Raw genomic sequence first — 14,189 nt, 5'->3', positions numbered from 1 at the left:
TGACCGGGGTCAACCAAACCAAATGACGATCCTGTATCAGAGCTGCCCTTATACTGAACACTCATTGTTGGAAACCCTGGCTTTGGGTTCAAACTGGTCTTTGCTCAAATTATCTTACTTGAAAAAACCTTGAGGTAGAGGTTGCACTCTCAAATGCTTTTTCAAAGAAAACTTTCTGCTCTTCTGATCACCGCTTCTGGACCTCTGGGTTGCTAAACGACTTGAAGGTTGGCAACCGAAAGTTTGGAAGGAATAAAAACTGTGAGTCCAGGGAAGGGGGAGGGGCTAGAGGGAAGAGGTGTGGCCAGCAAAAGGGCTCCCGCGACCAGATTATTGGAATAAATTCCTCCTGAGCACACTGGCACCAGCTGGTCAACGCGGACTACTTCTGCCATGGGCTAGGACTGGCACTGATGAGCATCAGATGGAGAAAGTAGCAAGGGTCAGTTGGGGACTTTTTTTCTTGGGCTTCCTTCAGGTATTACCGGTCTGGTTTTAGGAGGCCCAGGATCACTGCTGGGGGCTGTGGAGGGGCACAGGCTACTGGGCTCGGCTGCCATGGGGCAAGTACTGTCTGCAACAGCCTTCTTCAGGTCCTCAGCATCCCGGTCACCGAAACAGATTATCAACACTCTAACAAAACTGATGGGACTTACTTAAAAACTGTAACCAGCCCTTTCTGAAAAAAGTGGGAAGGCAGGGGAGGAGGGGAGAGCACTGCAATCCTACGTCTGAAGACTTGGACACTTTGAACTATACTCTCTCTCCCTAAACCTGGCCTGAACATAACAAAGACCTTACTGCACACATTCTGAAATCTCGCTTATCGGTGGGAGAAAGACACTCCCAAACTCTGGTTTGTTTTTTTAAGTTAAAGTAAGTCTGTGTGGCTGTGGAACCGACCTCCCTGCAGATGCTTTCAGGCGGGCTGCGGAAAGCTTATACCCAGTAAAGCACACTGTGACTGTGCTACCGAAGAAACGCAATTTGTTGTGAGAAGCATTTGACTGAACAAACAGAATAAAACCCCCAAATCGCAGCAAAATTTCCACCTTCCTGGACGACCGTGGGTGGCTCTGTGGAACGGTGGCCAGGGATCACAGATGAGGAACGCACAGATGAGGAGCACTGTCCTGGTACCTAGTTTCTCCAATTAGCCTTGCTCCCTGGGGACCACGGGAACCATTTAATTTTTATTCCTACATTTTGAGATTCCGTCATTTAAAAACACATCCTCTGGTTTGCTCTCCTGCATGTATTCAACATCTGAATCGAAACGAGTTTTCTTGGTCTCGTTAAGTATAACAGACCTCTCTGATTACCACAGGACAACTATCACCACCAAAAGCCAGTTGCCCACTTGATTTTAGGAAGTTGACTTTTTAAGGTGTGCGTGCGTGTGCGCATGCACACGCACGCGCAGTGTTTCTGAATCAAGAGAGACAGCAAGAGGGAGCCTCGTTCCTAAGTTGGCAGGGTGACAGCACCTTGCCCCGTTGGGATTCGGGTGGAGTATCACCAAAGCAGGAATAGCAGAAATTTCAGGAGAACTAGCTGATGGTCATCTGGTGTCGTACCTGATTGTCCTTTTGACTGTGTCAGGATAGGGGACCACAGAGCGTGGACAGAGGGGTGGGGGGGGGTGAGGAGGAAAGCTTTGCTATCAGACAGAGGCTGCCAGTCCTTATGGGACTGGGCTGAGAACAACAAGGTGCAATAAGAGGAATCAGAATAGAAAGAAAAGCATTTCTTTTCCCAGGGCTATGCCAAATTCCGCTCCATTCCCAATTCCAGGCCTGCCGTCATGCCTTCCAGCCCCTTCTCAGATGCTTTCTCAGCGACTGCAAGGCCACAGTCCCCACCTGGCTGATGCCCCTATATGGCACTCACCCTGCCTGCAGCCTCTGCTTTTCAGTGGGTCTGTGGGTTACAATTCCCCTTCTTTGCACCTGGTGATTCTCCCTATTAAAACCAACAGCCCAGAAAGCCGCCCCGAGTGCTACAGGTAAGCCAGGCCGAGTGAGAACAGCCAGCGTTAACATGTTCTGCGATGGCACGTTGTTGGGGTGGGGCCCATATTAATGTGATGAGGCAGCTTGATGCGACCCCCTCGCACAGGGCAGGTGCGGGGAGAGAGTGGAGGATCAAATCAGCAGCTGCATCACAGTTCGTGTCTGAATGATCTTCCCACCATGTGATCAGTTCTAGCATGCGTAAACAGTTTCCATCAGCATGCAGAAGGATCAGCTGCTCTTAGTTTCTTACCCTCATCCCTTCAAATCGTGATAAGGCTCTTAAGGGTCTCAAAGCTCTTAGGGTCCTAAGGGACTTTATGGCACCTAGTTCCGAGTAGCCCAGGGCATTAGCTATAAGGCTGACTAAAGAGACCTACACGGAAACAGAAGAGAAAAACAAAAAACAAAAAAGGAAACAAAACAAAACAAAGGAAAAAAAAAAAAAAAAGAAAAAAGAAAAGAGGTTCCAGAGTGTTAGAATAAAGCCCCTAGCACTGATTACACAGATTGGGCCCCCCCGCCCCAGGTAGAGAGAGTGGGTAACACCAGCTGCCTACTTCAACTTGGACTCAAACGACCTGAAAGGAAAGGAGGTTGAGAGGCAGAAGAAAAAACACAAGGGGAAGAGAAACTCGAGAGGAGGCAGTAGAACATACATACAGGTTGGCAAAGGGAGGAGGCTGAAGGGAGAGGGGGAATGAGGACGTTCCATTGGAAGGAGAGGAGCCTGAACAGATGACAAAAACCTTACCCTCGCCCTTTACAGCCTCTGCAGCTCCCAGAAGTTGCCATTAAATTAAGCCAGACAAACTTAATGGTACCTATGGAAAAGAATACAGATAAATACACACACTCCACACAAGCTGCCCCCGCCTCAGCTCATTCACCGCGGATTTCCAACAGGGACAAGCTCTCTTGCTGCTGGTTGGCGAGAAACCATTTGCTGGAGAACGTGACGAGTTACCACATCAACAAAGGAAACACGTCCAGTAAGCGCCACGGCTGGCTTGGCAGTTCCCGGGACGAAAAGAACCAAAGGAAGCGATTTCTAGACAGAGTTTTGGCCCCACGAGAACTCACTTAAGCAATTTTTTTCTCTCTCACTTTCAACTATAATAATCCCTCCATCTTTGAACTACAACCATGACTCCTTCACGGCCGTGAGGACTTGGGCAGGGGGTGGGGAGGCTGGCAGTCTGAAAACTGAACCCATGCTTTTCCTTGTGATCCCCATTCTTTCTCTCCAGAACAGCTCCAAAGGAACTGGCCTCGGGTCTGTCCTTTCCAGGACAATTTTCTGCTCTCATCATTAGAAAAATGGCTGGTAGGATTCTTGGAAGAATTTAAAACATTTACGGGTGAGGAAATTGAGACCCATACACCAGTGTCACATGGGCAGTTCTGGAGCCAGGAACAGGGAGGGACCCACTCTCCTGCTTCCCAGGCCAGAGCCCCTTCCTCCACAGAGAGTTCACCCCTCCCCCTGGCAGGGAAATGAAGTTATCTCGAGAGGACTGTTGGAATCTGAATAACATGGAGTCGAGTAAATTGCCGGGCTGGGGAGAAGTCTGCAGGTCTCCAGGCCTGCAGTCGTGACGGTCAAATGCCCTCCTGCTCTTCCAGAGACAAACTCACCGTGTTCTACCAGGGAGCTCAGAGCTGTTACCACGTGGTCCCGGAACACTGGATGCCAAGCATACTAGGGCTGCCTAGGCCTGAACTGGGAGGCCTGACCCAACCTCCCACCAAAGGAAACTACCTTTAGCTGATCAAATCCTAAAATGTCTGGCCTCTGCATTTCTTGGAACAGTCTTTCCCTTGTTCTGCACCACCCAATTCTGGGATAGGTTCAGATGTTCCCATCCATCAACTTTAAGTTCCCTCTCCTGGGAAATGGTGGTTACAGCCCTGCTCAGCCTAAATTGGTACGTGAAAGCAGAGTTAGAGGAGAAAAATGGAAACAAACGATAACTGGGTTTCGGTTGTTGATTTTTCTCTCTACCCAAGGGCTTTCATTCTGGATCTCAGAACTGTACAGAACCCTTTTAAAAATAATTTCTTCCTTCCTTCCTTCCTTCCTTCCTTCCTTCCTTCCTTCCTTCCTTCCTTCCTTCCTTCCTTCTTCCATCCTTTCTTTTTTTATAATTAAGCGGCAGGACTGGCAGGAGGCAGAAGTAGGATGTCAGTGACCTAGGGAGGGAAAGGGTGAGCAGACTCAAAGATTTGTTTTTAAAAAGGGGTGTGGCCCTTTATCTATGCACAGACTCATAATCCATCAGTGTAGGGATCTTCCCTGGAGCCCTGGGCAGTACCCAAAGCAAATCTGGGTACTATTAAAGCCTACTTCCTCACGTTCTTCGAAGGGTACATGGTTCACAGTTCAATTTCTGTCTAAAACAAGGGCCTCAAAAGCTTTATCTAGAACACAGTAGCACCAAACAATCATTTTGCCTCCATTTATCATTATCACTAAGAATCTACATGGAGGTATCTTTTGCCAATTATTGCCAGGTGCAGCCGACTCTTAACCCCAAACAATCTAAAATCACCAGATTCTTAGGCCTTAACAGGTACATCTGAAGGTGAGCTATCCCATCCCGGCCAAGTGTCTTGAGTTCAAAATACCCCTGAGTCGACCTCATCCTGAGAAACTATGCCACGTAAAGAGTGCAAAACACTGAGGTTTGAGGGGCGTTGGGCCCCACACACGGCAGGAAGACCCCGGCTCTTCAAGGGGGTGGTTACTCTGATAACAGAGAGGCCTGAGGTGGGGAGAAGGATGGAGGTACAGATGCCAGTCTGGAGGCTGGCTCCAAACAGTGCTGAGATGATGTGCTGCTCAACTGATTAATCTAGCTAAGATCTCCCAAGGCAGGGTCAGCAAGGGTCCTATCTGGACTATTCCTTAGCTGCTGCGGGGTGCTCTGACAATCCTTCGAGTCCCCATGTTCAACTCTCACTGGAGGTAATCAGATCATTGCTGAAAGTATACTTTGAGGAAAGAATCAAACCTGCAAAAAAGAAAGGAGTTGAGGGGAAGTCGAAATTCAGGGTGGCTGCAGGAATGGAAAAAAAGGGGACACTGGGTGACTTTTTCCAAATGATGTGGACATTTTCAAACGGAGAAGGTTTGTAATAGTCTGAATTCAGGACGAGTGGTCTCTGAAAGTTCCCATCCCTGGAACTGATATGCTGGCCAGCCTCCGGATATGATGTGGCAAATTTCCCTGGGGGAAAGATGACAAAATTCTTCTACCGGACAAGATCTCCAGTGCAGCCAAGGACCTGAGCAAAATAAAATACTATCTCTGTTTGGGAACTCACATGGCTTATAACCAAAGAGAATTAACCTTGAAAGTTGTCCGGATTATCCCTGTGATTCTAAAAAGTACTCTTAGCAGGTTTAAGGAGCGACACAGAGGAATGAGACTCCATTAGGGACACAGACATAGTGTTGAGTAACAGATTCGGACATCTAGTCATTGGAGGATGACATGGGAGGAAGAGAGTCTCTCATAGATGGTGCTAGAGTAGGACCTAAAATTTATGTCTGCTGGATGTTCTAGAATGCCACAGGCATTAGACAGCAAAAACCCTGATCGTTCCAGCTGTGCAGGTGTCCTCTGGGCCTCATTGTGCATTTCCAAGTCGAACTCAGGAGTGGCAAACAGGGCAGCCACAGTATGGACTGGGGCTGCTCCCACTCAGCACATGTGGCTTCGTGCGTGGTTATTTGTGTTTTCAGGCCCTTAGAGAGAAGTAGTCATATCTTCTGCTCTCTGTATCCTCCACAGCACCTGGCGGGAGGCTTTGTACGTTGTGTGTGCTCAATAAACGTTTGGTACTAAATGCGCTGTCCTGCCCAAGAGAAGTCAGTAGGTGGGAGGGTCCTGAGAGAGCCTTGTTCTCAGAATGCTGGATTCCCATAAGCCTGGAATGAGGCCAGAGTGGTCCTGCGAGCTGGTGTGAGCGCCTGAGAGGCGGGGGCCATGCCTGCCTGCCCCTCGTGACCCACTCCGGCTTCTGGGACAACTCTACACAGGGAATGGTATTTGGCTTACATTTGTACAGAGATGTTCTCAGGAACCGCTGTCAGGTCTCAGGGCAATGTAAGAATCCGGCAACTCCCCAAAGCTGGGTAGTTTATGGACTGCTGTCAATTGGCTACACGTCTGTCCATTTTTCTGCCACCCAGTATAAAAAGTGATAAAAGTGTGCTCTGTCATTTTTTTTTAAAGTGGAGGGGTGCCTGGGTGGCTCAGTTGGTTGAGCGTCCGACTTCGACTCAGGTCATGATCTCGCGGTTCGTGAGTTCGAGACCCGCGTCCGGCTCTGTGCTGACAGCTCGGCGCCTGGAGCCTGCTTTGGATTCTGTGTCTCCCTCTCTCTCTGCCCCTTCCCTATTCACGCTCTGTCTCTCACTCTCTCTAAAATAAATAAACATTAAAAAAAAGAGTGCTTACTAAATAAATGGTGATGTGCAGGACCATCAATGCTTTTACCAGCTTATTTGGGTTCCAGAGGAAAGCAGGACACCTGATCAACAGCCTTGGCTTCTGGGGTTGTGCACCTCAGAGAGAAGAGAATCAGTAGCTCAGGTTGGGGCAGGGGCAAGAGGTAAAGGTCGTGGTGGGGAAGATCTGTTCTAAATCACAGCTTCCTGAGGGCTATTGGAAGTGTGGTAGTGGATTATCTATCTGAATTCTTGGAAGGCCCAGAAGATGAGGGGCTTTCTAGGACTCCCACAGGTGTCCCACCAACTCCAAGTGGTCCTATTCTGTGGAAAGAGAGCTGGCCCAGTGTCACTTTAGTTCTCTGGGCCGTATCTCAAGCCACTTCCTTAATTCTTAGAACCTAAGCTTTCTGTCTGTGGGGGGAAGAACCCTTCCATCAGAAGGTACAGGCAAGTTGCTGAAGGGGTCTCATGTTGGCACCCTCCGGGGCAGTACTCGCTTGGCTGCTTTCAAGGGCAGAGGGTGACTTCCTCACCTCATTTGGGCATCTTCCCAAAGGTTTGATTTCTGAAAAGGGAATGCAAATGGGAGCAGAGTGACAGCTCCTGGAAGGAGTCCTTAGCCACGGAAGCTGCAGACACCGTGTGGGAACAGGAATGCGTTTATAGAGCAGGGATCTCTGGTGCCTGAGTGCTGGGCTCCTGCTTTCTGAGAGAGAGACTTCCATGCTGCTCTATTGTGGATCCCAGAGCCACTCTACAGGTAGTTTACTAGACAGCTGAGAAAACCTATATTCTAAATGTGCCAAGGCAGCCTCCAAACACTCCACTTTCTTGGCACTTAGCCCTCAGCAGGAAGTGAATTCTTCATAGGCCCTGGTCCTGAAATTCCCATTCACCCTTTCTTTCAAATGCTGATTGGCTAGAAGAAAAGAGCTTCAGTGATTACACAGAATAAGAAGCATTCATCATGGTTAGAAGCGCCAACAAGGTACAAGGGCTGGGGAGGAGGGGGTGAGAAATAGTTACAGATGATGCAGCTCCCACCCTGAAAAACAACACAGGAGGTAATGGGCACCAAGCCTTGCAGATGATCAGAGGCCACCAAGCCTTGGAGAGACGGTCTTGGAACCTGGAGGAAAAAAGGATTCTTTTAAGTTTGAGCACCACTGTGGAAATGGCAACGTGTGGGAAGAGGGTGGGGTATTCTGGTGTGAACTCTGTCTCTTCTGGATAGACTGACTGGTTCAGAGGAGTCTGGTACAAGCCTTGAGTTGACGGGAGCGTCCATAGGAATGGTGAGTGGGACAGCCTGCCGAGATCCTCCCCCCGACCCCGCCGACCTGTACCCCAGCAGCACCCACCTCATCCTCGCCCCTCTCCTGGCACCGGAAAGAGGACGTCCTGCTGGTGTGGGGCAAGAACCTTCCTGTTCCCGGCCTAACAGCAAGGGGCGCGGACACCAGTGATTCCTCCCCCCATTCCTAATCTCTGACCCTCTGAAGCCAAACCACCAGAGCAAAGAGCTGGGTGGTTAGTCCCTGGAGCAAACGTAGGGGCTTCAGCACAACCTCTCCCAAAGTTAAGATCTGAGTGCCCTGAAAGGAACTGTACCCAAACCTACGTCTACCTCCTGTCCGACATCTACGTCCCCAGGCAACCGTGGCCATTGGAGGGAGGAGCATCCCTGTTTTTGTTTTCCTGCTGGGAGGGGTGGGAAGTAGAAAGCAGGACACGTACAGCCACGATGAGGAAGTCCAGCCAGCACCAGGCGTTGGTGAAGAACTTGACGAAGCCGTAGGCCGTCCACTTGAGCAACATCTCCAGGATGAAGATGTAGGTGAAGACTTTGTCGGCGTACTCCAGGATGGTACGGATGGTCTTTCTCTGCTCAATGTAGATGTCCTCGAAGGCCTGAAAGAGAAGCAGCAGCTGCCTGACGTGCCTGAAGGCTGCACGTGACACCGGAAGTCCCCCCACTGCCCCGGCAGCTCCTCCGCCTGAGGCCGGCCTGTCGTCCTCGTCATCGCCTTCCTGTCTCTCTCGCCCCACTGCCCAGCCCCACGGGGCTTCTTAAAAGAAACCCCACACCCTCCCGCCGCCACCTTCTAGCCTCCCTATCTCCCGCTAGTCCAAGCAGCCACTAGGCTACCTTCTCTCTTCAGATCTGCCCATTCCAGACACTTCACATGGACGGAGTCATACGATATGTGGCCCTCGGTGACAGGCTTCTTACGCCACGCGCAGCGGCCTCCAAGGTCCTCCGCGCTGCAGCAGGCGTCACGACTGCAATTCTTGTCGTGGATGGAGAATACCCCATGGTGTGGCTCTATCGTGCTTTGTCTACCCTCATCACTGATGGACGCCGTGTGTCTGCTTTCTGGCTATTGTGCGTTGTGCTGCTGTGAACGTGCATGCGTTAAGTTTTTATGTGGACCTGTCTTCGTTTCTTTAGGGTACAAGGCCCAGGTGTGGAACTTCCGGCTGACAGGGGACTGGAGGTGTCAGGTTTTGAGGGACTGCCAACCAGCTTTCCAGAGTGGCCGCGCCGTTCTAGGTTTCCTCGGGCAGCGTATGCGGGTTCTGGCTTCTCTGTGTCCTTGCCAATGCTCTCTCTGTCTGTATGACAAAATCTTTTCTCCTTTCAGCCCTGGATGCCACCGATACAGGGGGAAGGTCACAGGGCTGGGAGACGCCCAAGCGAAGAAAATCTTTCTCCCTGGAGTCCCGGAACGAGGGAATTCCCTGACATGAAGGTATGAGCATTCCCACGAGTGGGGTGGTGGGCTGCGGAGAGGGGGAAGAGGGAATCCTGAAGCACAAGAGAAAGCTACAAGTGGCACAAAAGTCCCGTGTCGTGCAACGGGAGGTCCCACTCCAGACAGTTCTGGAAGGAAGGACAGAATCGGGCTGCCTGCAGATACATTTCTTTTTTTTAAAAAAATTTTTTTTTAATGTTTATTTATTTTGGGGACAGAGAGAGACAGAGCATGAACGGGGGAGGGGCAGAGAGAGAGGGAGACACAGAATCGGAAGCAGGCTCCAGGCTCTGAGCCATCAGCCCAGAGCCTGACGCGGGGCTCGAACTCACGGACCGCGAGATCGTGACCTGGCTGAAGTCGGACGCTTAACCGACTGCGCCACCCAGGCGCCCCACTGCAGATACATTTCTAACACGGAGGCACAAGGACATCAGATATTCCAGTTTCTTTACGGGGCAGTGGGGGCAGTGGTCAGGGGCCCAAAGTCCTTTTCAGGGTCTGGGTACAAATAGACCCCATCTGCTCAATGAAAACCTCAAAGGCTTCCGTGTCAACGTCCCCCTCACCTCCCTGTGCAGAGATCCGTTCTGTCACCCAGTACACGAGAGATGTACAAGACTGAGCTTCCTGTCACTGGAGGCTCTAGGCCCTCCCTCTGAAGTCCCACTTTAACCCCATTCTTGTCTTTTCTCAGACATTTTAGCTGCGGCTTCACTTTGCTATGTTTTTTTTTTTTTTTCTTCCAGTTTATTTTGAGAGAGAGAAAGAGAGGTAGGGGGAGGGGCAGAGAGAGAGGGAGAGAGAATCTCAAGCAGGCTCTGCACTGGCAGCACAGGGCCCGACGCGGGGCTCGAACTCACGAACCGTGAGACCATGACCTGAGCTGAAGTTGGATGCTTAACTGACTGAGCCACCCAGGTGCCCTGTGCCTGCCTTCTTTAAAAGCACTTCAAAGTTCTATATTTTTCAGCTTTCCCTTAACTCAAAGAAGGAAAATGTGTAGCGTCTCTAAGTCCTTACTGTCCTCAAATCTACCCAACTGGGAAATGGCTCTCTCACACCTGACCCTGTCCAGGTCTCCACAGTTATAATCCAGCTAAAATGAAAGCAAAGGCCAAGATAATTAGTTCCAGCAGGGGAGGAGCCTGTGTGTGTCCCGGATTAATGATGAGCACTTACAGCGACGGGAATATAAATATCCTTTATACCAGAGACCTGGCTCCTTCAAGTATTTGCTAATGCCAGGGTTCTCCAGATCCAGCTGGGTGTGAGGGAAGATGGGCGACTGGAAAGTCAAGAACAAGATAGTTGGGGTGTAAGGTGAAAAGGGGAAGTTCATTTTAGGAAGCTGCTCAGAATGGGGCAAACGAAGCAGTGAAGATACTTGGCAGTTTGTGCTCTCATCCTGATAGAGAGGGGGTCTTAGATGTGAGAGGGATCGTGCGGAGTGTAAAGAAGATGAAGATGTGGACAAGTGAATTCTAATCCCAACGGCTCAAAACACCAGCCCAAAGCACTCTGGCAGACCCTTATCCTTGGGGCCACAGCCGTCGGTGCTCCCAGAGGAACCGGGCCTGGGCCCCCTCCAGTCTGGTCCGCTAGTCCCTACGAAGCCTTCCCCAGCCCGTCCCTCCCTGCCTTCTCCCCTGGACTCACCAGGGCGCCACTGCTGAGCAGAATCATGAAGATGATGAAGGTCTCAAACCAGTTGTGCTCCACAATGAGAAAGCAGGTTTTCCGCAGGATCCACCAAGACTTGCCCAGCCCCTCTTCGATGTTGACCTGGCAGCATTTGAATCGTTGGACGCAACCTGGCACCAGCGGGAGAGGTGGGTCAGACCGTGGGAGTGAGCCCCACCCAGACCTGCCCCCCTGCCCCAGGCCCTGGTCTCCCAGGCCCCTACCACACAGCTGGGAGTACTGGGGCTGAACCAGAATGTCTGATTCAGACATGGAGGGTGGCAGGGCTGGGGCTATGCCGCAAGGCTAGCAGGGCAGGGCCCTCTGGAGTTGGGAAGATGTCCTATAAAGAAGCAGTGAGAAGGAGGAGAAAAGGGGAATCAGGAGGCACGCGCAGCCGTGACGGAACATACCTTTCTTTCTTTCTTTTTTTTTTTTTCAACGTTTATTTATTTTTGGGACAGAGAGAGAGCATGAACGGGGGAGGGACAGAGAGAGAGGGAGACACAGAATCGGAAACAGGCTCCAGGCTCTGAGCCATCAGCCCAGAGCCTGACGCGGGGCTCGAACTCACGGACCGCGAGATCGTGACCTGGCTGAAGTCGGACGCTTAACCGACTGCGCCACCCAGGCGCCCCAGGAACATACCTTTCTAATGGAAGTTTTTGGGCTGGTGCCGAGAGAAAATGGACAATTCAGTGCTTGAGAACAGAAACTTGAGAATAGGTAAGAATCAAGGGAAACAATCTCAACCTCCCTCAAGATGATGAAGCGGGGAACAAAGTTCTTGAAAATGGCCAGAGTCCCCACCCTTACCCAACCACCGACCCTGGCAGAAATCTGGGACCAGCACGAAGTGCCACATGCCCACCGCTGCCCTTGCCCCCTTTCACCTTCTGTGAAGCAGGCGTCTGGATCCAAGTATTCCTCGGGCTGTTCCACTGGGACTTCTTCTACTTCAGGTTTGATATCGATGGTGCTTCCTTCGGAGGAGCTGGTATCATCCAGTTTCTAGATTTGCAAAGGAAAGAGAGCTGGAGAACGTTGCAGCGATGCTTCCACTCCACACTGACTGCTCCAGACTGAACCAGCTGGAATTCTTCCCAATTCTTACTACAGACTCTGCATCATCCCGCTCACGGGGGGCACACAATTACCAGATGGCCCTCAAAACTTCTGTCAGGATTGGGTAGAACATTAAAGCCGCTCACAAATTACAGTGATCTGCCCTCAACAAAATGTGACTATTGGTTGGTCTCAGTGCTACAGCTCAGATTAATGGCAGGGACGTCCTCCAGGGTTTGCTTCAGCCACTGACCGAGATGATCCAGCAGCAATGGAGACAGATCTAGGAGCATCTCAGGGACCTAGGTCACTTAGGGAAGGACTAGAATGACACTGGGCATTAGGGTTGGTTCTCAAACCTACTTGGCCATTCCACAATCTCTCTCCCAAGCCCACATCCGAACCAGTCCTGGGAGCTGACAGAACCCTGCTGGTTCTCACACGGAGTCAAAGTTGGGTTTTAGGCTGGGACCTTACATCTTTGCTGCCTTCAGGATCCGACTCGCTGCTCACATCCTCTGTGTTGAGGTTCTCAAAATCAGACTCGCCCACAGCAATGGGCACCCGCACGGTCAAGTTGGGATTGTTGATGAAGGACATGTGGTCCTCGTCAATGATATACTTCTCCACGCTGCTGCCAATGCCACTGGTTGTGCCATTGCCATTCTTCTGGAAGTCACCATTCCGGTGGATGTCTGCACCGGTGTGGTTGGCGATGCAGTTGGCCTTCTTTTCATACAGCTCGTCCAGGGGCTTCACTTCATCGGCCTCACGCTGCTTAAAGTGGGCCTGCATGAAGGCGTGCACTTTGAGTTTGGCCCAAGCCACCCCCTTCTTGATCCGGATTACTGAGATCTGTAGGTTGTTCATTTCCCCGTCGTCGTCTGTGGCTGCCAGGTTGTCTGCGCTGAAGGAGCTCAGGAGCAAGGCCAGAAACAGGTTCAGCACCTGTACCAGTGGCATCAGGGAAAAGGAGAGTGAATGCAGACGGTATTAGGTAGAGTTATCTACTAGACTAGGATTACAGACTGGAAGCCCACAGACTCATGTGACAGGCACAAAGAGTTTCTGTTGTGTTCGGTTTGACCCACTTACTGTTTTAAACGCTCATGTCAACTAAGTGGGCATTTAAAAAAGTTTTTTTATTGAAGTGTAATTAACATAGTATTATATTAGTTGCAGGTATACTATTCAACAATTCTACACGTTACTCAGTGCTCATCACAATAAGCGTACTCTCAATCCTCTTTATTTCACCCATTCCCCCCACCTCCCCGCCGGCAACAGTTGTCTCTATTTAAGAGCCTGTTGTGTTTTTTCGTCTGTTCATTTGTTTTGTCTCCTAAATTCCACCTATGAGTGAAATTAAATGGTATTTATCTTTCTCTGACTTGTTTCGTTTAGCATAATCCTCTCTGGCTCCATCCATGTTGTTGCAAATGGCAAGATTTCATTCTCTTTTTACGGCTGAGTAATATTCCATTGTATACAAATACGACATCTTTATCCATTCATCTATGGATGGATACTTGGGTTATTTCTGTATCTTGACTATTGTAAATAATGCTGCAATAAACATAGGGGTGAAGGTATCTTTTCTAATTAGTGTTTTTGTTTTCTTTGGGTAAATACCCAACAGTAGAATTACTGGATCATATGGTAGATCTATTTTTACTTTTTTGAGGATCCTCCATACTCTTTTCCACCAAGTGGGCAGTTTGTTTCGTTTTGATTGTAATGCAAGTTTAGCACCTCTTCTCTTGGTTCTTTTATAGTTTTACATACATACCTATGTACCCCCAAATATAAGACTTTTCTTATAATCAGAAAAAGCAAAAAGCAGAAAGAAAATTCCCCCAAACAGAAGAAAAAAAATGGACATGGCTTATTGGGAGGATCAAGGAGGGCACAGATGCTATGTATTCACCTGCAGAACCCACATTAGAAAAACAGCTAGGTTTGGAGAGCCTAGCTTAGTTTCCTAACATTTATCAAAATAAAATACTTTAATAAGACAGTGGTGGTGACTTTTGCAATCTTTTGGATATCTAAGTGTCCAGCCCTCAGATGCAAGCTTTTATTTATGTTTGAATATCCTATTTTACCACACTGGATATTAAGATTAATTAATTTATTTTTATTAAGACTTACTTTAAATATTGGGAGAGGTGTTCACTTCTTGATTTAGAGTTGGCCCTTACTTTGTCATACTTC

At 49.7% G+C, this 14,189-nt stretch overlaps 1 protein-coding gene across 3 annotated transcripts in view; it reads right to left on the bottom strand.

Annotated features, from left to right (window-relative positions):
* Positions 1–14,189, bottom strand: part of SCN8A (sodium voltage-gated channel alpha subunit 8) — a 118,378-nt gene that overhangs the window by 16,196 nt on the left and 87,993 nt on the right. For all 3 annotated transcript variants that reach the window (XM_047066041.1, XM_047066043.1, XM_047066042.1), the window contains exons 16-20: positions 12,453–12,923; positions 11,804–11,921; positions 10,887–11,041; positions 8,209–8,382; positions 2,266–2,388 (exon numbers count right to left, since the gene is read on the bottom strand). In XM_047066041.1, coding sequence (XP_046921997.1) covers positions 2,266–2,388; positions 8,209–8,382; positions 10,887–11,041; positions 11,804–11,921; positions 12,453–12,923 — 1,041 coding nt within the window. The remainder of the gene's footprint in view (positions 1–2,265; positions 2,389–8,208; positions 8,383–10,886; positions 11,042–11,803; positions 11,922–12,452; positions 12,924–14,189) is intronic.

Source organism: Lynx rufus, unplaced genomic scaffold (assembly GCF_022079265.1).
Source record: "Lynx rufus isolate CCGP_SWC_20201006 ecotype Redwood Valley unplaced genomic scaffold, mLynRuf1.p SCAF_7, whole genome shotgun sequence".
Lineage (NCBI taxonomy): Eukaryota > Metazoa > Chordata > Mammalia > Carnivora > Felidae > Lynx > Lynx rufus.
Note: the sequence above shows the minus strand (reverse complement) of the source record. Positions and strands in the feature narration are given on the sequence as shown.